This window comes from Rhinolophus sinicus, chromosome 18 (genome assembly GCF_057876585.1).
Source record: "Rhinolophus sinicus isolate RSI-liver-muscle chromosome 18, RSI-T2T, whole genome shotgun sequence".
NCBI lineage: Eukaryota > Metazoa > Chordata > Mammalia > Chiroptera > Rhinolophidae > Rhinolophus > Rhinolophus sinicus.
In genome coordinates, this window is record NC_142518.1 from 73,507,397 (window position 1) to 73,531,538 (window position 24,142).

Below are 24,142 nucleotides of genomic sequence, written 5' to 3' on the forward strand. Positions count from 1 at the left end.
GTCCCATCCTCATCACTGTGAATAGGCCTATGTAACAAGTCTGGTTATTTTGATTATTTATAGAGACTTTCTAACACTTGGCAGTGGTCCAATCCGTAAGTCTCCTCCACACAAGCTTTTGTTTAACAAAACAATTTAAAAATGCATAGTCTTCCCTACTGAGTAATGTATTGACTGCTTCAACCTGAGCATCAAGCTTTTCTCCTTTCTCATTTCTGTATTCTAATAGAATTCATTGACTCTACTGAACAACTAGAGGAGTTTGACCTGGAGGAAGATTTTGAGATTCTGAGCATATAGAATAATTGGAACTCAAGTTGGGGGTCTGTCTTCCATCTGACACCAGAAGAACATGAATTCATTACATAAAACTTTTCTAGTCAGCAAGTGCCTGATATGCCAACAGCATACAAACTTGATAGCAATCAATCATGACTGAGCCAATCACCGTTTCTCAGAAAAAACAATAACAATTCTTCCCCAGAAGGAACTAGAACAATCATGGAATCTAGGAGCAGAAAGCTTAGGAGCTATCCCTTGCTTCCCAGCTTGTCTTACACGGCCACGGTGAGTTGTGCCACTACTGAAACGAGGAGGTGGACATCTGGAAGACAGACGGCAACTCCCACCTTTCTCCAAGCACCGGCAGATGACAGATGGTTACCTGTGCTTCCTCACCCTTTCAGGCGTGACCTCTTTGGGGCTAAATACTAAGAAGCAGTCTGTTCTCTTGCTCTAATAATAAAGTGATTACATCAGGGAGAAAAAGGTCTTGTTAAATTATTTGAATATGTATTTGAATTAATTGTAATTTATATCAAAACGTTTGTCAAAGGAATTATGTCAAATGTGTACTTGTTGATCTCCTGACTCTTTGGGGGAGAACCTTCCCCTTTGGGGATCACTGTCCCCTTCTTTACTAATGCTTTTGTCCAATGTCACCCTGCCTTTAAATCAAATCATGATCGCTGAAATTGGGGATTAAGCAAAGTTTTTCTGTAGAAGGCCAGATTGTAAATGTTTCAGGCTCTGCAGGCCACGTGGCCTCTGTCACAGGTATTCAACTCTGCTATTGGAAGTGAAAGAGCAGCCATAGACAATCTGAGCCTGGCTGTAAGCCAATAAAACTTTAAAAACTTTATTTACAAAAACAGGTGGAAGGCCGGATTTAGCCCACAGTGTGTCGTTTACCAATTACTGACTTAAATTGTTGATTTTTGTTTGGAAAATTAACTCCATTTTTGGTTGACAGCCATAATTAGAAAGAATTATTCATGTGGTGACATTTAATCTGTGCATCAAACACGATTCCAAACCATTTCAGGATTTGCAACACACTAAATTTTAAAGCACATATTCATCAAATTGCCTTTGCCACCCACTCTCCTGTGTGGATGCACATCTAGTCCCAGTGGTGTCTTCCAAGTTTCCTCTCCTCGCCCTTTTAACCTGGATGCATTTCACTTCCATCCTCAACCAAGTCCCGAGGAAGATCAGCAACTGGGGTGTGGAAGCTAGCACGAAACCAAAGGGTTTTTTTTTGTTTTGTTTTGTTTTGTTTTTTGTTTTTGTTTTTTTAAAGTATATTTAGGAATATTATATGTACTGCCGAACTGAGCACTATTTAGGAATATTAGAACACTTGTTTCCTTAGATTCCAATTTTTCCAGTGGGTAATATATTCCAATGGTTCAAATTTCAAAAAAGTTCAAAACGGTATTCAGTGAAATGTCTTTCCCTCATACATGTCAGTTCCCTTCCCTGAATGCTCCCAATGTTATTAATTTCTTGTTTATCCTTCCAGAAGATACACACACGCGCACACACACACACACACACACACACACACACACAGATGTGTATATATCTTAGATTTGATTTTAATGACTTTAATACTTCTCTACTTTTAATTTATCTGTAAATGATCCTGAGGCCCAGCAGTATGGAACGTGTGATGGCACTAAAAGTAGTCGTAGGCTTATCTTGAAACAGGTTGTGGATTTGTTGCCAGTTAGAGGACCATTTCTGCTCTTTGACTATAATTGTATTTTTTCTTGCCTCGATCTTTTGTTATGAAGCTCAACTTACAGTAACAGGAGCCCCCACGGCTCTGAGAGGGGACTCATGAATTGTAGTGAGATGGACTTTAGAAAAGTTTTCAGCAAAAAAATGTCAAAAGAGTCAAATGTTCATATTTAATTCCTTTTATTTGTGATGTACAAAGCGGACACCATGCTTATAACTCAGAGAGGAGGTGACAGTAACAGTAACTCAGGTTATACTGATTATGTTTTGTCTGTGTTGACACAGTTTACATAATATTTAAGGAAAAAGAATCGTCTGGAAGGAAGTTGCCTCATGTCAACACAGCTAAGTGTTCTGGGAAACTGATAATTAAAGAAAATTGTTAAAACAAATCCCCCCAAACAGAATACAATACACTTTATAGTCAACTCAGGCTTGCTTTAGGTCTGCTAATTGCTAAAGAGACAAGTGTGTGAGATTTTCATGAGGTTTTAAAAATGTATTAAAATCGCATAACAGGCTACCTGTAAAGGAGCAATTGGATGGACATTTTAATGGAAGGTCTCCAACAGCCTCAAAATGCAAAAGAACCAACACACTGAAACTTTGATTTGCCACAGTGCATACATCTGGATGGCATTTAGAGTAAACAGGGACTTTTGAGAAATTGGGACAAGGGATTTACCTTTTGTTCCTGGAGTCAAAAGCAAAATCCACACCTCCTTACCCATGCACACTTTCACCCCTGGCCTGGGAGAAAGTGCTGAGGTTCTCATTTCCCTGTATGGGCCTGTGGCTACATTTGGTGCATCCTCTACTCTACTCTGGACCAGGCCAAGTCACAGGTCTCTGCGGGGAGGGAGCCGGCAAGGCGGAAGTGATTTGTCTAGGACCCTGTGAAGTTAATGAGCCCCTCCTGGCCTTTGGCCTTGAAGCCTCCCTAGGTTATGTGGGCCCAGTCACCCTCACTCTCAAAGGAGTCAAAGCTCACCCCTGCTACTGGCTGGCACCTCATTCCAGCTCTGCTGCCTGCCTAGATACAGGGGGCCCCCTTGAAGAGTGAGGACTTGCTCTATGCAGACTTGAGTCATCCGTGAATCCTTAGCCATAATTTTTTTTTTTTTAATGTGGAAGCATTGGGTTTTGGTTTAAGCCAAATAATGTGTGGTGACCTGTGGACACAAAGAAATGATTTATCAGCCATTATGAAGAGCTTTCTGATTGAGACAGTGAGAAAAGCTAGCAGTCTAAGAAAGTGGTGGCCTGGCAGGTCCTCTGAGGTAGCCATGAATATCCGAATCAAACGGTAGCACCGGGTTGACTGAATGGGACAGCAGATCTCAGCAGGTAGGCTCACCCATGGGGCCTGACTGAGAGTTGGGGTGACCAGTGTCCAGTAGTCCAGCCCAAATGAGACTCCAATGTATAACTTGACAGATGGGGGCAAACGGGCTTATGCCTTCTTTCTTCAGATGGTTTGGGTTTGTGAGGTGACCATTGTGTGGGGGAGGGAAAGGCAAGAGGCAGGGTGGCAGGTGCCACCCTACAGGCTTTTCATACACACCTGGCAGCGGCTGACCCGGGTGTGGAGCTGCCCAGCTTTCAGTGTTTCAGGTACAGGTTCCTCCTGAAACTGCTGCCTCTCCTCCACTGTCATCAGCCAGAAACTGTACTTGTTCGCAAAGTAGTGGCAGGTACCCCGGGCACCACTGCACTCGATGAAAGGAGTAGCACGAAAATCCTCTAGGCAGGAGCCAGGTGAGACCAGGGACTGACCTCCACCCTCGGCACCCGCGGCAGTGTGCTGAAACAGACAGGGGTGGGGTGAGAGCTGCACCCACAGGAGAAGATGGGTGCCCTGCTGCTCCAGGACGAACGTGTGCTTCCTTCCTAATCTCAGGCCCCTTGGCTTGGCCCCAGCATCTAGCCAGCAGACCAAAGGCCATATTTGAGGAACCAGACAGCTCACCCTCCCTTGTAGTAGCCTCAGGGCCAGGAGCGTCCCCTCCAAGCTCCCTGGTGCCCTCCCAAGCCACTGTGCATGGACGGCAGCCACATCTCAGCCAGCGTTTCCCAAACTGCTGCTGCCCTGCTGAGTTCCGAGGTGTGCTAGGTGCCCCACCCCCCAGATTCCACAGGAGAATAAGTGTGAGAAAAGCTGAATTAAGGAAAACTCAGTAGGTTTCAGGATACAGTTCTCAGAGCCGTTTGTCTACTCAAAGCCCCTGGTAGTGTATGCCAAGAAGGGATAGAGCATGCAGTACTCACAAAGTGGTTAAACCATGGGCCTCTCCCCCAGCCTATCTATTAATACCTCTTACTCTACAGTTACCTTCATTAGAATTTATATTTTCAACCTGTACCACACCCTTTATTTAGGGTGACATTTACCTGCCATTTGTTACCTGCCGAGAACAGGTAGGCCTCAGATTTGGCCTAACGTCCTGGCCCTCAGTTGCAGGATTTCCTCATCAGTGCCACTCATGACCTGATAATCTCCAGTCACTGTGCCCATAGACAGCAGCCCCCTCTCTACATTCCAATGCCCTCTCTCTTCACCTCAGCTGGGTTATTATCTGGACTACAGGAGGTGGGGAAGAGGCCTCATACACACCCGGGTCGGCAAATGACCAATGGGACAAATGCTCAGTTTGGACTCCCAGGTTAGCCTTACTTTGCAGAATGTAGGGAGAATGTGTCTCCATATAAGTGACCTTTCCTGATAAGTGAAGCATCAACGTTTTCCTCATTTTTATCCTCAGGTAGAAACCTTTCTAACACAAACGGCACATTACCCTGTCTTACTAAATGGCAGACACTGTATTTTACACTTTGCAGATGACCCAGGCTTCTCATCGTGAACGAACGTCAGTTTTTGCATTGGAGGATTATGCAGGGGCTCCGTACCAAGGGATGCAGCTTATAGGGTTTTTGGGCCACCTTGGAATAATTTCCTCCCTTTCAGTAGGCATGTTTCATTGCTTCAAGATACTAGGCAGTCCAAATCCCACCCTTACATGTTTTCAGGAAAATACAGATATTCTAGTATGTTAGAATTATGTGTGAAGTAAGAGTAAAGAGATTCTGAATAAGGGCTTCAGAGATCGCCCATGAGCAAAGCACACGACATTTCATGTATAGATTTTGGACCATTCCTTGTGGGAGCTCAGGGGCCTTTTCTCCTTCTTTCTTTGGGTGGTGGACAGGACAGAATGATAGGTGAGCTGATTTTCTATTACACTGGGACAAGCTTCCTATTCACAAAGAGCAAAAAGGGAAGTACCTCTCCCCAGGTAGGTACACTAACGTGAGGAAGACTGCAGCTTTGGAAATTCTTCAAAGATGCTCTCTCACCATCTCACCCCTGGTGATTCAGCAAAGAAGCTCTGGCGGCACAGTAGGTGTCACACTGTTTTTCCCTGGGAGTTATCCTGGCCCTAAACCTGACCTTTCACTCATTTAATGTCCCCAGGTATTCATGAAATGTCATGTGAGGGACTTGACGCTGCCCTGGGCTTACAGATGTTCTCAGCGTTTCCATAGCAAGACACATGGCCTGGCCGGCCATTGCCTTCCCACCAAAAGGGTGAGACAGTAGAAATCCCAGCAAGGACATGGAAACACAGCATGCCCTCATCTGAGCCTTTCGGGAGGAGGTGGCAGCAGCTAGAGAGACCTGGGAGGGTAGGCAGAAGAGGAGGGTGTGCCCTGCCCAACCAGACCAGTGAGAGTATGTCCCAGCCCTGAGTGGGCGCAGCCTGTTCCTCACTGTCCATCCAGATCAGAGATTTCCTCCTTCCCTTGCTTGTGGCATAACTGAAGCATGCAGAGAGATATCAGGGCGTTTGCCGGTGATTCATACATATTCTCATCCCTCAGCCACTGGGTGCACATTGTTCCTTTTTATTCACACCCATAATTACCTGTCCTTCATGAAGAATTGGGCTCTCTGGTCTTTAGCCAAGCCTAAGCCAAGCATTTTTCTCCCTTTCAAACTCTGTGGTTTCTTCCCCGTGTCCCTTGAGCCTGAGAACCAGTCTGAGGGACACTCCCGGAGCTCCCTGCCCTCTGCCTCTATACCTGGGGCCGGGGGCAGTGCAGCGCCTTACCATGAGGAAGGAGTACCCGATCCAGAGGCTGTGCCAGCCCAGTGGGCACTGCGGGATGGTGATGTCCTGGCTGTGCACAGCAATGGCTTGCGAGGGCGCCTCACACACAGAGCAGCGGCTGATGTATTGGGGGATCTGGGTCTGGCCGACAGGCATCATGGGGATGGGGGCAGTGGTGGAGAGCCAGTAGGATTTATCATTGCGCCTGGCATAGTGGCATACTTCGTTGATGTTGCAGTAGATGAAGGGCATGGTGCTGAAGCGGGGCAGGCAGGAGCCAGCAAAGCCTGGAAGAAAAGAAGGTGGGCAGGGGCAGGGCTGGGACTGTGCCCAGGGCCACTGGACTGGACTGCATGGTGGTTTGGGTTTACGTCCAACCACTTGCACCAGAACACGGACGCCTTTCCTTACAGTCCTGGAACACTGCACACACACTGAAGTCTGTTGATCAAATCCTGTTTTCAGTGCACCAGGGGAAGTTTGATAGTGAAAATAATCTTTTTATAAACTGAATAACGACTCCCTAATTAACCTGCTTTGTGAAACCAACATTTGATAGTGAGTCTGCTTTTCAGAGTTACAACACCTGTAGACAATACAATTAATTCCTGGGTAATCATCCTTGCCCCACAGGTCATATTATTACTACTACTAATCGCCAGCACTTAATGGATGCTCAATGGATGCCGAATGTTGTTCTAAGCGTGTTACATTAGGTTATTCAGGTGATCCTCATACCTCCTCAGGAGATAGGTAATAGAGTTAGCTTTATCTCATTAAGGAGGAAGCAGAAGCTCAGGTTGAACAACTTGTCCCTGGGCACACAGCTCGTGCTGGAACCCAGATCTGCTTGATGCCAGAGTGGGTACTCATAACCCACTCCCCAACAGTGGGCCCACCAAGGTCTGGGAGGAGCGAGGGGCGTGGCTCTTGGTCCTTTTGGGGACAGATGGCCAGGGCTGGCTGGCAGAGTCGGTACCTACCCAAGTCCTGGTTGTGGGCTTTCTCCTGCCCCTCCACGAACAGCAAGCTGTAACCCACCCACAGCTGGCTCATCCCGGCGGGGCACAGGGGCACCTGTTCTGACTGGCTGTGCTTCACCAAGGTGTAGCCCACTCTCACACTCTGTCCAGGCAATCCAGCCCTCCCGAAGGGGCCCTGTTTCCCTGGAGGTCCTAAGAGGGAAAGAGCGGAAAAGCGGTGAGCCAGGTGCAGGCAGTAGTAACAGTAGTTACTCACTTTGGGCCAAGCATTGAGCAGGACGCATTAGGTGCACGTGTTAGCTTACTCAATCCTCACAACAACCACATCATCCCAATTAGTAAATGAGGAAACTGAGGCTCAGAGTTCCCATGCTAGTAAGTGGTAGAATTAGAACATCAACTCAGATGCACAGCAGTCCCCCCTTATCTGGGGTTTCACTTTCTGAGGTTTCAGTTAACCACGGTCAACCACAGTCCGAAAATATTAAAAGGAAAGTTTCATAAATAAACAATATATAAGTTTCCAATTGTGTGCCGCTCTTAGTAGCGTGATGAAATCTTGTGCCGTCCCATCCCATCCTGCCTGGGATGGGAATCATCTCTTTGTCTAGTGTCTCCACACTGTGCGCGCTCCCCGTCCGTTAGTCACTTAGTAACCATCTCAGTTATCAGATGAACTGCCGCAGTGTCACAGTGCTTGTGTTCAAGTGACCCTTACTTTACTAAATAATGGCCCCAAAGCCATTCACATACCTTTTATTATAGTATTTTATTATAATTGTTCTATTTCATTTTCAGTTACTGTTAATCTCTTACTGTGCCTAATTTATAAATTCAACTTTATCATAGGTATGTATGTACAGGAAAAAAACGGTATATAGGGAATTAAGTACTATCCGTAGTTTCAGCATCCACTGGGGGTATCAGAATGTATCCCCCGTGAATAACGGGAGACTACTGTCTCTGGTTACAGAGTCCCCATTTTAAAAAGCTCATTATCCGGCTTCTCTCCCACAGTCATCTAGCCTTGGGTCTATGAGGGGCGAAGGAGCAGAGGGGGCCACTTCCCGGGCTGACCTGGCATGATCTCATGGGAGATAAGCTGCTAAATCAGAGGCAGCAAAAGCAGAGTTGGGATTAGCAATCACAACCCCCTCTCCCGCCCATGGCAGGTGATCACACCACTTTCCCACCAAGCCTCAGAGCTGTTCTCTACTCGGGACAACTGATTTGTCGTCTCTGATATTTAAAATGGGAGCTAAGTAGCAGAACAGCCATACCTGATCTCAAGTTTTCTTATCCCTTGAACCACCCACCTCCCACCCATGGCAGAATTCCTGGGTAGAAAAGGGGAAGTGCAGGGCAGGGGGACCATGCTACAGAATAGAGTCACAGCTCTTTGGATCTGGAAGAGAACCCGGAAAAGGATTTGGAAGAGTTATTTATCTTCAGGAATGTAGAGCTCTAATCCTTTACAGGCTCAGAGGGGGTTAAGGAAGTGAATGGATTAGAGCTCAGTTTTACAGCTTCCTGGTAGTGTCAAGCTTTGCCACAATTCCCAATTCTCAGATTTGAAATTTTGACTCACCCCCAAGCCTCCAAACCTCACAGAAGCCCTCTGCCCCCTAGTGCCCACGTGACCAAACCTTCAAATCCTGGAGGGCCTTGCATTCCAGGGACACCAGGATCACCAAGAGCCCCAGGTGATCCAGGAAGCCCGCTGAGGCCATCTTTGCCAGGGATGCCAGGTAAACCTTTGGAGCCTGCAAAAATAGAAGCCCCACAGCGGGGTACTCAATGTGCAGGGTCTGGATGAGCCCTCCCTGGAGACAGACGAATCGTATGTCATGTTCAGGACTCACCAGGAGAGGGCGCACTGGCCATCGTGTTGGAGCACATACTGATCTCAAGGCTGAGCCTCCAGATGTCTGGGCATCTGGGTGCTGGGACTGCGCTCTGAACTTAACCCTTCTGAGTCTGTTCACACTCATTTCCTCCTCCCTTCCTGCGGGGCCACTGCTGGCATCCCATGTCAGAAATGAGGATATGGAGGTCCAAAGAGACCACTAGCTTACTCCAGTTGAGGCAACAGTGGAATCAGAAGCCAGTTTTCCTGTCCCCCAGCCCTTGGCTTTCTCCATTGTTCTTCACCCCCCACCATATTCCCTCCTCCTCTCAGCAGCACGTTAGTGAGGGACAAGCTGTCCGCAGTAGCTGCTATGCTCTGCCCATTCTCTAAAGTTGAGTACAGCTGCTGGCCCTTCCTCCAGACAAGAAGCTTAGCAGCGTTGAGGGGAGCAGAGGAAACACTTGGGGAAGGTGCCCTTGGAGCTGGGCTTCCCAGCCAGTTGCTTCAGCCTCTCAGCCAAAGCCATCTCAGCTCCCTGAGAAGATCCCATTCTCTGCAGCCATCCTCACCTTGTAGGCCTACAGGGCCTTGACCTCCAGGTTCCCCTGTGAAACCAGGGATGCCATCGATGCCCGGTAGACCCATGGGTCCAGGAGGAGCCTGGATGGCTTCTGCAATTGGTGTTTGGCCAGCAGCACCCCGGGGGCCGGAAAAGCCTGTGGGCAGGTGGGGGAAATGGAGATGCCAGGTGGAGGCCAAGGAGGCAGCCAGGGCGGGTCCCTGGAAGTCTTCCTTTCTGCCTCACAATTGCCAGCTTTCTGCCCTTCCTGTTTGTCCCCACAGTCCCCAATGGATCCTGACAGGATGGCTCTCTCCACGCTTTACACAATGTCCTTTTTACCCATCTATCTCCCCACTGGATTGGCATCTCCTTGAGGGCAGGAGCTGGGTTGTACTCATCTTGTCTTCTCAGGGCCCAGCACAGAGCCTGGTGCGTAGTAGGCAAGTCCGGAAACGTTTGCTGTAAATATGGTTGGCTGAGCCTTTGCCCAGGGCTAGGGTGGTTGGTTTACTCACTCACTGGTCAGAGTACAGTGCCAAGGAGGCTGAGGGGATGCCCCCAACCCCAGTTGTTCATTTGGCATCATCATAGCCTACGACTGGCTTAGTATTAGTAGACAAACAAGCCAATTTGCTTACTAATTTATTGAACAAGCATTTCTTGAGTGTCTAGTATGTGCTAGGCCCTGATAGATCAGGGGACAGAGCACTAATAAGACAGACCTTTTTGGACATTACAGTCTGGTGATAAAGATGAAAAGTGCATAACCTGACAAATACCACTAATCTTACTGCAAATTGTGAGAAGTGCTAGAAGGAAAGGAAAAATGCAGTGATCGTGGGATGGAGCAGAGGGGCCTATGTGGTGGAGAACCTGCTTTAGAGAGAGTGATTAAGTGGTTTCTTATAAGCAGTAACATTTAAGCTGAGACCATTAAAGCATTAGAAGGAGCTGAGGGTGGAGGGTGGAGGGCAAGATTAGTCCGAGAAACAGAAGTAGCATGTACCAAGGCCCTTGGGCTAGATGATTTTGGATAACTGAGAGGCTACTGTGGCAAGAGCACAGTGAGCTGCAAAACGGAAGAGCTGGTGATGAGGACGAAGAGGGAGGCATCACATAGGGCTTTGTGGTCATAGTTTATTCCTACGCCATGGGAACCCAGTGGATGACTTAAGTTTGTATAAGATCTCTCTGACCACTGTGTGGAGAAATAATTGTTGAGGCAGGTGCACAAGGTTAATGGGGAGACAAGTTAGCAGGTCACTGCAGTGATTCATGTGGGGAATGTTGGTGGCTTGGGCCTGGGTGGTAGCGGTGGAGGTAATGAGAGGTGAATGGATGCAAGGCACATTTAGGAGACAGGAGACACAACCCTCAGGGCTTGCTAATGGATTAGGTGTGCGTGAGTGAGGGGGCTGCTGGTAAAGCATGCTCTTTCATTGCTGCTTCGAGCAAATGAGTGAGTGGTGATCTGAGTGCAAGCCTAATGCCCACTAATGCAGAGAGGGGAGACCAGGGGAAGGATCCATGGTGGCAAGGCAGCAGTGGCCTCCTCAGCAGTCTGGGGAGCTGATGGAGGCAGAGGTATCCTCAAGGTGGAGAAACTGCCTCCCTGGAGCTTGATCCAGCTGTTTCAGGCATCCAGGCTTTCCTGGCGTGGCACGTAGTGACTCCTAAAGGAATGTTACCCCTGTACCCCTCCCTTGAGCTCAGGATCAGCCAGGCACATGCTCTGAACTCACCTCTTGGCCCTGCCTTCCCTTTCATCCCGGGAAATCCTGGATCTCCAGGTGGCCCAACCTTGCCTGGAGTCCCCATGAAACCAGGTTCACCTCTCATGCCTGGCAAAGTCCAAAGGAAAGCAAGTCAGGGCCTGGTATGGTAGTGCTGGTGGGAAAGGGGAGGGGGTGCTGGTGGTAGGGGTGGAGGCAGAGGTGAAGGCGGGGAGAGCATTTTCAGCTGACCTCTCTTCACAGGGCTGCAGGAAGGATCCACGTCTGACTCTGAAGTGGAAAAGGGCCCAATAGCCAGCCAAGCAAGTAGTCATACCTTTCAGTCCTAGCTCTCCAGGGAGTCCAGAGAAACCTGGAATTCCTTGGTCTCCCTTGGGCCCTTTAGGGCCAGGAATTCCAGGGAAGCCAGTGTCTCCAGGGTCACCTTGATCCGAGGATGGTCCAGGGGGACCTGGGGGCCCTGGGGGGCCTGGGCGGCCTAGGGATGAAATGGGAAGAGGGGTGAGGGCCGGGGAGCAGGAAATGAGCTGCTGAAAGGCTTGGCACTGATAGGAAGCCAAAGCCCATCCCCAGGGCAGACAATGTTACCTCACTGCCTTTGGGGTCCCAGTGCCCAGCTCTTCCCAAACCCTTCTAGCAAAATGCAGCCTGTCCCAGACCCCATATCCCTGCTGGGGCAGGGATGTGAGGGTGAGCAGGCCCATGCATCTCTAGCAATAGGGATAGGGCTGAGCTGCATATGGGACCTCCCCAAACTCCAGACTAAAGGCGATGGCCAGCCCTCTTTTGGGCTTTCTGTTTTTACCTCTTTCTCCATCTAAGCCTGGTTGCCCAGGGTCACCAGGCTGTCCTGCTGTGACTGAGGGCAAGGAGAGGCCTGGGGCACCGGGGGGACCAGCAGGGCCCTGGAGACCTGGGAAACCTGCAAAGAACAAATAAAAGGGGCTGCATGGACTTTGTGTGCCCAGGAAAGGGCCGGGCTTTCTCAGAGAAAATGGAAGTTCACACAGAGGAAATGGAATGGGTTAGGTAGCTGCCAGACCAGCGGACACCAGCAGAGGGCTCTTCTCCCTTCATTCTACCTTGGCAGCCAGCGGACAAATGCAGCTGACAGGGTTCAGAGACTCCCCCTCCCAGCAGGTGCTGCATTTAATTGGGATAGAGCTTTGGAAAACTCTAGCTCTCCAACCTCGTTGGTAATGGAAATGCTTTAGATTTCCCCCAAATCAAGAAGAAATGGCATGACTGCAGCACCTGGAATTGAAGTTTCCTAAAGGGTTTTCAAATGTGTAATTGTTCCTGTTACACGACATGTCATTAATTTAGCCAGTTATATCTTATGCTACTCAGAAAGGTTACAGGTCGAGGTGGGTACAGGCCCCAACTAGTCAGAACAGACACCTGCTGGACCAGAACGGAGGCAACAAGGGTTCTGTGCCTCCCTCTGTCTTCTAGGACTAACTTCTGGGTCTTCTAGACAAACTGGAAAACATTTTTATAGGTAATTCCTGATATTAGCTGAATGCTTGCTTAATTGTCTACAACAAGTCTCTCTGTACTAAATCCCTTCCCTTTTCTGGGCCACAGAGAATAGCCATTAATTAGAGTGGATACAGAATATTTGCTCAAATTTTAATACTGCTTTCCATGTTTTCGGTTTATGGAATGATTTCTATTATAATATGTTCAAAACCAAAAATTTCAACAGATGACAGAAGATTTATTTAATATGCACAGATTGAATATGTAGATGATAATCTTGATGGAAAAACATGCCGTGTTTTCCCGAAAATAAGACCTAGCTGGACCATCAGCTCTAATGAGTCTTTTGGAGCAAAAATTAATATAAGACCCGATCTTAGTTTACTATAATATAAGACCGGGTCTTATATAATATAATATACTGTAAGACCAGGTCTTATATTAATTTTTGCTCCAAAAGACGCATTAGAGCTGATGGTCTGGGTAGGTCTTATTTTCGGGTTCGGGGAAACAGGGTATCAAAGCCACACAAACAAATGTAGAAGTTCATATTATACTTTTAGCATGGAAGAAATGCATTACTTTGGTATATTCTAGAAGATATTCAAATGAAGAAAAACAGATTCAAACTGCTTGATAAAGTGTTCTGATGGTTGAGATTCTTATTTTTTGTTTGCGACAAGAAAATCCAAAAATATTCATCTTGCATTTTATTTTTCTGACAAGAAAAGCCAACTATATTCATGCTGAACTTCTCATATTTAGGTAAGGAATAGCAAACCCATGCAAACTTGTAAAGAAAGATGGTAGATTGGTTAATTCAGGTGTTTTAAACAGCTCATTAAGTAATTGAATGATGAGGAAATATAGTGAAGTAAAAAAAAATAAATTTCAAGTAAAGTCTCCAATTCGGGAAAATAAAAATACAAAGAAAAACCAGTTGCAAAGCCACATGGTGCTACTTTTAATATTATCAATTATCTCTTGATGAATCTTTGAGGTCTTTTTCTTTTTCACAAAAGTAAAAATCTGAAAAGAAAGACAATTTTTTTTCTGAAAAAAATCCACAAAAACAAACAAACCGCATGCTGAAATTATGTAAAAGCCCTACGTGAGATACCACATATAGTAGAGTAAATGTGAGCAGCACAGATAATTATTCCCATCTCAGTTTTTGGAGCCACCTCCTCTTTTGACCTGTTTCTTGATTTTATAATTATACCAATTTACCATTAAACCTGAAAGAAAGGTACTACTAACCTCAGGTTAAAAAAAAAAAAAAAAAGGCTCATGCATTTCTTTGCTTGAGAATAAGACACTTTAAATGAGCACATGAAAATGCAAGATGGCATATTTTTCCAACTTGTGCCAGTGTCAGAGCCCTAAAACATCCTAAACATACAAATGCAGCCTCTAAATATTTAGTGCAAATATGAAAATGGTGTACTTTCAAATGATTTAGGTAAAGGTAGTGCAGGGTCCGGGATTGCTTTAGGAAGTTTCCTTAGGGGTAAATCTTCATTTTACTCTGATTTCTATGATCAAATCAGAGACAGTTCCCATGTGGGGGTTATGATATTTGCTATATTCTGTTAAAACAAATTGTTTTAATTAGATATTGAGAAGAGCAGAAGAATATCTACAAATCATATATAAAAAATAATCCAGATACAATGAACATCTGTTTCAACCATCCAATTATTTAAGAAAAAGAAGATAGCATTACGTTTGCCTGCCTTTCACAGATCCCACCAATTTCCCTCCCTTTCAGAGGCAACCACTCCTGAATTTTGTGTTCATCATTCCCTCTTCAGCAGTTTGACCATGCATATTTGTATCCCTAAGCAATATATTGGTTGTTTTTGCTTATTTATAAACGTTTAGCAATGGAATCATACCAAACATATTCCTCTGTGACTTGCTTTTTTTCCCCCCTCAGCATTATGTTCCTGAAATGTATCCATCTTGACATGTGTTGTTTACTATGTTTGTAATTGTGATTTTATTACCTCAGATAGCTAAAGGAAATGAATAATTTAATGACCAGGCATTCACAGGAAAGATCTGAAAACAGAAAAGGCAATGCCCCTGTGCTTCTATCTGGCCCCCCTCTTCTCTATCTCCCGTGAAAGTCGCCATACAATTTCCCTACAGGCTCAGACCCTGTTCGAGCCCTCATTCTGGAGAAGCTGTTAGCTTTCAGGAAAGAACAGGTTGGTCCAGACCAAAGGGAATAATAAACACTGAGACAGAAGATGCATCAGTATAAGATGCAGCAGGAAATGAATTAATGTGTGAATATAGTTCCTGGAAAACATACATACATTAATACAAACATGCAAATAAAATGTGGTGGAACCTCAAGCCCCAGAACTATGAGGAACAGAACATTTTGCAAATAGGATTTTCCCTCTTGTAATGATAAAATGGCCAACATTTCTTGAGTACCTACTATGTGCCAGAAACTGTGCTAAGTGCTTTCACATACATTACCTCACCCCTCACTGATTCCTCACCAAACCTCTGAGGTAGATTCTATTATTAGGCCCATTTTACAGAAAAGGACTACTAAGGGTTCATTTGGGATCGAGGGACAAGTAACTTCCTTGTTCAAGGTTATACAGCTAGTAAGAAGTAGAGCTGGAATTTGAATCCAGTGGTCTGACTTCAGAGCCCATACTCTTAGCCATGATGCTACACCCAATTCATTTCCTGTTTTACAGTGAGTGGGATACATGGGGGTCTTCAGAACATTCCTAAGGAGAGTTAAAGAAACAGAATTCATTCTCACTATTTGAGAGGTAGGGAAAGAGAGGCTCAGAAAGAAACTTCAGACCATGTGATGAGTCAGGGGCTGAGACTAGGATAAATCTTGCTTTCTAGTAAACCCAACAAATCCTAATTGAGTGCCTGCTGTGTGCCTGTCCTAGGGAGAAATTTATCCTCTTAGTCTTGGGCTCCTTCCAGTAGCTACACTGCCTTCCCTGGGCCCTGGGAGTGCCATCTACACTGAACACTGAGGGACTTCTGGTAAACCTCTTGCTAAGTGGACAAGCCCTGTCCCTCAGGACCATTAAACCTAGGCTCTGGCCATGTGTGCAAGAGAGGTCCTGAGGTTAAATAAGGGAGAGTGCGAGAGACTCTGGAGGCTAGAGGGGACTCTCTGAACTGCTCCCTGACTCCCCTTCCCAGGAAAGCACTAGGCATGGCCTACCCTCTCTTTCTCAGCAGTCATCAGTTGCACTGGGTTCTGAGATTCCCAGAGATGTGGAGACACACACAGCACAACCCTGTGAGCTGCATGGCCCTGATGAACCCCACCCCTGGCTCCCCAGCCAGGCCTTACACAGCTTCTACAAGACCTGACTTGGGCTCACTTACCTCGGCCACCACTTTGTCCTTTCATGCCTGGCTTCCCTGGGGCTCCATTGCTAATTCCTGGAGAACCTTTTTCGCCTTTGGGACCAGGCAGGCCAGCTGGCCCTGGCACACCAGTTATACTAGGTCCTAGGAGGAGATGCAAAAAGAGAGAGAGAGAGAGAGAAAGGGACAGAACTGAATGGGGGTGAGAACTGCTGGGGGCCTGCCTGAAAAAAACAGGAAAGAGAGCTCATTCACGTAGGAGAAACCCCATTTTCCTTCCTCCCTACATCAAGGTGCCCCAAATTGGGGGCTAGCAAGGAGATCTATGACTCCAAAGATACGGGATACACCACAGCAGAGAACTCATAGACAGTCCCCACCAGGCTTCTGGAAGAGTTGTTGCTCTCCTCCTTGCCCTTGAGGGTCTTCCTTACCTGGAGCTCCTTGGGTTCCTTTGGTTCCTGGAAGCCCATTTAACCCGTGCAAACCAAGAACTCCAGGATAACCTGAGGGGAGAGAATATCAGAAATGGCTCCGGCAACTCTGAATCATGAAGGGTCAGCAAAAGTTCCTGTCCCCAAGGGCACTGCAAAGTTCTCATTTTAAAGGTCACAGTCTTTCTTGAAGCATTACTTAATGCCCTAAGGGAGACTAGACCACCACTAATCTAAACCCTCTGACACTAGGTTTTCCTGACTCATATTAGAAAACAATATAGTTTAAGAGTGGGGTGGCAGATAATTAGGTTTCTTTTTTTTTTTAATTAAATTTACTGAGGTGACAATTGTTAGTAAAATTACATAGATGTCAGGTGTACAATTCTGTATTACATCATCTATAAATCCCATTGTATGTTCATCACCCAGAGTCAGTTCTCCTTCCATCACCATATATTCGATCCCCCGAGTTGCCAGCTCCCAGGGATGCGCTGCCCAATCTCGTAAATCAGGGAAAGTTTATGTATGCCAGGGCAATGACCTTCCTTCATAGCTTTTCTCTCCATAGAGTCCATGTTCTCCTCTCCTCATTCATGCTTGCCTTCCTTTTTTTCTCCCCATCCTCCTTTCCGTTATCCCTCATGTGGCCCAGTCAAGGACTCTTCTGATATGGCTTAATCCCAGCTACTGTCTCTTAATATAAAGTAGTTGCTGTCTCTTTTTGAAAGAAGGACCCTTTCCCTCACTGCCTTCTCCCAAATACACATACCTTTAGTTCCTATTAGGCCAGGAGGGCCCAGAGGCCCAGGTATCCCTGGGTGGCCTGGAGAACCTGGAAGCCCTGGATTTCCTCTCACGCCTCCAATCCCGGGAAGTCCTAAAAGTGAAACCAACGCAGAAGTTCAGAACGGGTCAAGGCTTGAAAGTAGTTCTAACTTTTTCAGAACAAAGTTGTCATGTGATGTGGTACCTGGGGAGCCAGGACGCCCAACATCTCCAGAAATACCAACTTTCCCATCGTCACCTTTAATTCCAGGGAAACCTATGTCACCAACCAGTCCAGATTTTCCTTTCGTACCTACAAAGTCAAGAAAAATGATGAATGATCAGGTCACATTTTAGGCAGTGTGTTCCTCCATTAGAGAGGGTGAGTAGGAAGGTGAAGTTACTTGAACTGCTAAGGGAGCTAGGTCCAGTGAAGAAACTCTGTAAAAGATCGTGGCAACGGTCTTCACATTTGAAATGCGATGCCCAATTGAAAAGTAAGTAAACTTTAGTGTGGAGGTTCCTCGAAAAATTATGAATAGAATTACCATATGACCCAGCAATCCCTGTCCTGGGTATCTACCCAAAAAATCTGAAAACATTTAGAGATAAAGACATGTGTGCTCCAATGTTCATTGCAGCTTTATTTACGGTGGCCAAGACATGGAAACAACCAAAATGTCCTTCGATAGATGAATGGATAAAGAAGTTGTGGTACATATGCACAATGGAATTCTATTCGGCGGTAAGAAAAGATGATATAGGAACATTTGTGACAACATGGATGGATCTTGAGAGTGTAATGCTGAGCAAAATAAGTCAGACAGAAAAAGCAGAGAACCATATGGTTTCACTGATATGTGGTATATAAAACTGAAAACAACGAAAGAACAAGACAAACAAATGAAGAAACAAAAACTCGCAGACATAGACAATAGTTGAGTGGTTACCAGAGGGTAAGGGGGGGGGCGGGAAGGGGGTAGGTGAGGGTAAAGGGGATCAAATATGTGGTGATGGAAGGAGAACTGACTCTGGGTGGTGAACACACAATGTGATTTATAGGTAATGTAATACAGAATTGTACACCTGAAATCTATTTAACTTTGCTAACAATTGTCACCCCAGTAAGCTTTGATTAAAAAAGAAAAGTAAGTAAACTTGTTCTGAGTGTCCCCAGAAGTAGGAGCAATGGGTGGAAATATTTGAGAAGTGGTTTAGATACCTATAAACTAAGGGGGTGAACACCATTATCCCAAAGGTCTTAGACTTATGCCATACGTTTGTGAGTCTTGAAAAAAGAGTAGGCTGGTTTGCTTGGGGAAAACTGTGGGATGCCTGTGAGTGGACACATGTGAGGCAGGAATTTTTTCTGCACTAGATAGAAGAAGTTGCAGAACTTGGGGTTGGCCTCTAAAATTCTTTTCAGTCCTCAGTTTTGAGGCATCTGTGTGACACATGAGACAAGAGTACTGCAGCCTTACCTTCCACACCGGGTTCCCCAGGTTGTCCCTTGGGTCCTAGGCTACCAGCAAGTCCAAGTGTCTGGCCTTGATCTCCTGGGGATATCAAGTATTGTTCAAATAGTCAGGAAAAGCTTTAGCTCATTTTGTAGCAAGGAGATCTTTTGAAGGCAAAACATTTTCAGATTCAGTAAGCCAGAGGAGCTCCTTGACAAAATTACCCATTGGGTAAAAGGTGACCAATCACCAACGAAGGGCTGAGATGCTACAAGGCTACTGTCATGAAATGCTGCTGCTACATGCAGCATTGGGAAACACATCACTAGGCTTAGTATGGGCAGAGAAGATAAAAGAAAGGGCCCTAAAACATCACCAGAATGAAACAGTGATGACAGCAAGGATGGGACTTTTCCCTGCCCAGTGGGCTGGGTTCAGCAGGGGAAGAGACTGTCTAGAGCTGAGGTCCTCCTCTGCTGCCGAGTCTAGAAGGCAGGTGGGGTCACACCACAGTTTGTCACAGGTCTTTGAGGAACAAAGACTGCCAAGGGGGTTTGGCCAAAGGGGAAACATAAATCGACTCACTTTCCCCTAAACACAGAGATTCCCCCCCCTCAGGAAAGTCCTAGGGCTGCTAGAAATTCACCTTGCTCTGGAAAAACACATCAAAAGAAAATGCTCCTTACCTTTTAAACCTGGGAGGCCAGATGCTCCAGGGAGCCCAGGAGACCCACTGAGACCCTGGGAACCCTTCAGAGCAATGTGAGAATCATTATTTCTGCCCAGCGCTCAGGGCCTCCCACCCTCACACCCTCCTCTCCCTGAGCCACTGCCTTAGAGATGTCTATCAGGTACTCTGGCAGGAGTGGACCGGGGCACGGGGGAACTGACAGCTTGCAGAGGGGAAGGGGATGAGCACAGGACAGAAACTCGTACTTAGGGTTTTTAGGGGAGGGATCCGATATGCAGATTAACCTTGGTTTTGTCATTCATAACTTCCTAATGCCTATTAAAGTTGGAATCTTGGGAAATCAATGTGTGGCTGTTCTAGCAAGTCTCTTAGAAAATATGGTACATGACAGTCAAGTCAGGCACTTGGCGTGCTCTGTAGATGGCTGGCTACCACTGCCCCTGGCAAAGCTCTGGAACGGTTACGCACAAGGAAAACAGCTGCTTCGCTAGCCCGCAAGTGGAGGTTCAGCAAGGAACATACCAGGCTGTATGTGTACAGGTACTGGAGTCTGAATTGGGGCCAGTGTTACCATTTTCACGGGAAAAAACTGCTCTACTGGCTAATGTCCAACACACTACCGGAATCTGGGAAGTGGGCATGTCAGCTGTCACCAGTACAGTTCTTCCCTGGTATCTGGTATGGTTTTGATTCATTTTGACATGTATCCAGTAAAGACACTTGCGGCCCAGTGTCTGGGACAGAGTCTGAATTCTGGACTGGGTCACTGTGCTCACTAGGCCACCACCCAGAACACCCCTTGCATTCACCTGGCTTTTTCTTCAAATTGCCATATCTACTAATTCTGAACCTTTGCTCATGCTCACCCTCCTAGAATGCCTTCCCAGTTCGATTCCATCCCTCCTAGTGTGTGAGTAGCCAGGACCATCCAATTGAGAATTATTTCTTTTGTAGTTACTTTGGGGATGTGTGTGTGTGTGTGTGTGTGTGTGTGTGTGTGTGTGTGTTTTCTCTCCGCCAGATGGACTGACACTTCTGGAGGACATGGACTTTGCCTTCAGGGAGCACGGGTGTTCTGTGATCTGGTTCATTTAGAACCCTCACTACTGCTCCTATTATTGCTACTATGTATTCAGAGCCTGCCATACACCAGACACAATGCTAAGTGCTTTACATCTATCATTTCACTTAATCCTCACTACTGTCTGAAGGAGTTTTGAATATTATTCCCATCTTTTACAGATGAGAACAGTGAGGCTCGGGCAAGTGAAGCAATATGCATGAAATCACAGAGCTAATGAGTGATGGAGCTGAGATTCAAATCCAAGTCTGTCTCATTGCTAAGCCTACCACCCTGCATTTGAAGAACCCAGAAAAGCTGCGTTTCATTCTTTGCCAGTTGTTGTCTCTTGTGGAGGCAATAAAGACCTTCTGAAATCAAAACATCAGGAAGTCTGTACTGAATTCTTATGATGTGCCAAACAACGTGGGATGCTGGCCGTGGGAAGCAGACCAAAAAAGTGTGTAAGGCGCAGCTCTTGTTCTCAAGCCCTAACAATCTCATTGAGGAAACCAGACCCACACAGAACCAATGAGAACCGATATAAGCAGTGAGAAGGAGAGTGTGCCAGAACGGCGGGGACTCAGGGACTCCTGGAGGAGCAGGTGTCTGGGTTGGGGCCTGAAGGATGTGCAGGTATTAGACAAGTGCAGAGGAGGAAGTCTGTCATGGGGGAGATCGCATGAACAAAGGCCCAGAGGAGGGATGTTCAGGAAAGGACGGGAAGAACTGTCAGACTCAAGGAGAGGGCTTTGTCTGGGGTGAGCTGGGGAAGGGGCTGGGATCAGAAAGGTGGGCAGTAGGGACATGTCCTCCTGTGATGGAGGTGTTTCTCTAGTAGGGAGACAAAGATCTGGGCACACTTACACTTTCTCCTGGCATTCCTGGGAAGCCCGAGATTCCAGGGGACCCCTTTAGGCCAGGTAAGCCCCTTAGTCCTGAAGAGCCAGGGAGTCCTGGTCTCCCAATAAGTCCCCTGATGGTGCTGGGGAATCCAGGAGCTCCAGGAAAGCCTGGTGGCCCAGGGAGGCCAGCCTCTCCTTTGTCACCTGGGAAAGAAGCAAACAGCTTTGAAAAAGACTCCGGGCAAGAGAAAATCTGCTACTGCTGGTGCCCTGGGTCACAGGCAGGCAAAGTGCAGGCTTGGGGACAGTTAGCTTGAAGGTTGAGGTGGGGGTGGGGTGCTGTCTTCAGCCTTATAGGGCACTAGTCAGGGCCATCCCAGCTCCAGCACTGGGAAAGCTTCTCAGTGCCCATGCCCCACCATCTGCCAGGCTTATCCAAGGGTACAACAGCCTTTGGTTCAAAAACTCAGTTCCACAGTGGCAAAGCAAATTGGCAGTCTCAAGGTCCAGGCACCCCTTAGGCTCAGGGAAGGCAGGCTTTCTGGACCCTCTGCCGCCACCCACACTGCTGCTCTGCGATGCCTTGTACTACGGGGCCTTTTCTTAGGAAGGAAGTTGAGTTTGGTTGTAAAAACTTTCTTGAGCATTTCTCCTGCCCATTCCTTGCCTCAGTACCTCTGGGTCCAGGAAATCCATTGGGTCCTGGGGAGCCCCATGAGCCTTTGTCTCCTTTGAATTGGAGGTTCAGCATTGGGGGTCTTGGACTGGGAATTCCCACTGGCCCCTGGTCGCCTCTGTCTCCTGCAGGGATGGAGATCATGAGATCTGCCTAAGAGGGAGCTTAGACACGGGGTCAGGAATAGGCTGACCTTTCATATAAGCACCAGCCCCAGGCCCCCCTTACGAGCCCTTCCAGCTTTTTCCCTGCCCCGTTTCCACAACTTTTCATTTATGTGCATGCCCTCTCCTTTGACAAGCCCAAACTCCACCAACAACTTTAGACTCTCCTCTGTTGAGCATCTGAAAATGTCTGACAAGGCCTCTAACATGCAGTGGTTAACTCAGAAGAGATTAAGTCTTTTGGTTTAAAAGGACTTCATTTAGAAGCGCCAAATCTTATTATCTAACACAGGGTTGGTACAAGCCTCATGAATCACAAAGCTGACAAACAAAATGTACCTTGGGAAGCATGAATGGCAACTCCAGAATTCCATTTCCCAGCTCACCTTTTTCACCAGGGCTACCAGCTTGTCCAGATGGTCCCGCTTTTCCAGCTAACCCAGGAATTCCCTTTAATCCGCTTGCACCAGGAATACCAGGGAGACCTGGCACCCCTGGAAAACCTACCAGTCCAACAGACCCCTTCTCACCTGTTGAGAAAAAAAATAATTTCTATTTTTATCACTCTTTTACATACAAGGAAATGGAAGCTCAGAGAGGTTAAGTAACTTACCCAAAGTCACACAGCTAGGAAGTTGCAGAGAAGGGATTCAAAGCCTGCTTTCCTCTAACTCCAAAGCCCAAGCTCTTAGTCATTACACGTTACACTATTTCCCTGAACAGGGACATAACATTAAGCAACGAAAAGGAAAGAAGATGTGGGCACCTCTCTTATGATTTGATTTGTTAAGGCAGAGCTCATGTGTGGAATTAAAAAAAAAAAAAAAACCAAGCCTAGGGCCAGGAGGCAGGGAGATGAGCTCTGAGCTCTAGACTGGCACTGTTTCTAACCAGTTGTGTGATCTTGGACCACTCACTTTTCCCTGTGTAAAACGGAGCTGCCTCTCACCTAACCTCCGGTGTACAGCAGGACAATCACAGGGAATGAGAGCGCTCAGGCTCTGTGGTAGGGGTGCTGCAAATGAGTAACTCCAGTGTGGCTGTTACTGTCTTGGGCTTTATTGACCCTGCTATTCAGCACAGTGCTTCCTTACACCCAACAGGTGGTGAAGGTGACTCACCTTGGGTGGGGGTCCTCCTTTAGCACTAGCCTTGTCTGACAATCTTGCCATGGAAGCCCTGCCCACCTCCCTCCCTATTCCGCTTTCTTAGGCAGAGGGGAAGAGGCAAGCTGGTCAGCATGGATGCTCCTTTGTGGCACCCACTGGTGCTTTCCTAATCACTTCACTTACCCTTCGGACCTGGCAGGCCTGGCAACCCAGTGCCCCCTGGCAAGCCTGAGTTCCCCAGGAAGCCAATTAACCCTGAAGATCCAGGAAGGCCTTTTAGCCCAGGCAGACCCTTCTTTCCAGTTGATGCAGGGGGACCTGTCTCGCCTTTTGGACCTTTCTTGCCAGGATGTCCTGAATCACACAGGAGAGAACACAGGACAGCTCTGAAGTGAGTCTCTGTCCAGATCTGGGCCACTGCCCATTCCCATGGCTTCTGGTTGGTTGACTTGTTGGGTTTTATAAATGGCCCTTTAACAATGGCCTATGCAGGCTGCTCACAGGCAGAGATTTTAATTGGCTAAAGCATAACACCTATCGACCAGAGAGCCACACCAATGACTATTACTTCCAGCACAGCACAGTAGCTGGCAGGGTGAGCAAACCCCTTCTGATTATAACTTCTTCCCTCTTTATGAATGTGGTTCACACTTTAGCCTCTGAATGAAGCTCTGAGAAGCCAGGGAGGCAACTGGACTCTAGTTGCCTAGTACTTCCAGTCTGAAGCACACCACAATGGCAGTTTCCTGAGCCAGTCGGTGAAGTAGAGGTTAAAGCTGAGCCATTGTTTCAGTTTCCCAGGGAGCCATGGATAAAGGGTTGCCCTTTTAAT

At 47.0% G+C, this 24,142-nt stretch overlaps 2 protein-coding genes across 7 annotated transcripts in view; one reads left to right on the forward strand and one right to left on the reverse strand.

Moving 5' to 3' along the window:
- ATG4A (autophagy related 4A cysteine peptidase) overlaps positions 1 to 768 on the forward strand; it is a 59,045-nt gene extending 58,277 nt beyond the window's left edge. For all 5 annotated transcript variants that reach the window (XM_019718129.2, XM_074324272.2, XM_019718131.3 and 2 more), the window contains one exon: positions 230 to 768. In XM_019718129.2, the coding sequence (XP_019573688.2) occupies positions 230 to 300 (71 nt within the window). In that variant the 3' untranslated portion in view covers positions 301 to 768. The remainder of the gene's footprint in view (positions 1 to 229) is intronic.
- A 1,420-nt stretch (positions 769 to 2,188) lies between these two features.
- The window catches only part of COL4A6 (collagen type IV alpha 6 chain), a 338,573-nt gene continuing 316,619 nt past the window's right edge, over positions 2,189 to 24,142 (reverse strand). For both annotated transcript variants that reach the window (XM_088795018.1, XM_088795017.1), the window contains 18 exons: positions 23,494 to 23,664; positions 22,588 to 22,731; positions 22,037 to 22,162; positions 21,384 to 21,565; positions 19,452 to 19,515; positions 18,790 to 18,864; positions 17,514 to 17,621; positions 17,313 to 17,420; positions 16,541 to 16,612; positions 16,125 to 16,250; positions 12,067 to 12,183; positions 11,578 to 11,739; positions 11,271 to 11,369; positions 9,536 to 9,682; positions 8,764 to 8,880; positions 7,118 to 7,309; positions 6,135 to 6,421; positions 2,189 to 3,829 (listed from right to left, as the gene is read on the reverse strand). In XM_088795018.1, the coding sequence (XP_088651144.1) occupies positions 3,569 to 3,829; positions 6,135 to 6,421; positions 7,118 to 7,309; positions 8,764 to 8,880; positions 9,536 to 9,682; positions 11,271 to 11,369; positions 11,578 to 11,739; positions 12,067 to 12,183; positions 16,125 to 16,250; positions 16,541 to 16,612; positions 17,313 to 17,420; positions 17,514 to 17,621; positions 18,790 to 18,864; positions 19,452 to 19,515; positions 21,384 to 21,565; positions 22,037 to 22,162; positions 22,588 to 22,731; positions 23,494 to 23,664 (2,558 nt within the window). In that variant the 3' untranslated portion in view covers positions 2,189 to 3,568. The remainder of the gene's footprint in view (positions 3,830 to 6,134; positions 6,422 to 7,117; positions 7,310 to 8,763; positions 8,881 to 9,535; positions 9,683 to 11,270; positions 11,370 to 11,577; positions 11,740 to 12,066; positions 12,184 to 16,124; positions 16,251 to 16,540; positions 16,613 to 17,312; positions 17,421 to 17,513; positions 17,622 to 18,789; positions 18,865 to 19,451; positions 19,516 to 21,383; positions 21,566 to 22,036; positions 22,163 to 22,587; positions 22,732 to 23,493; positions 23,665 to 24,142) is intronic.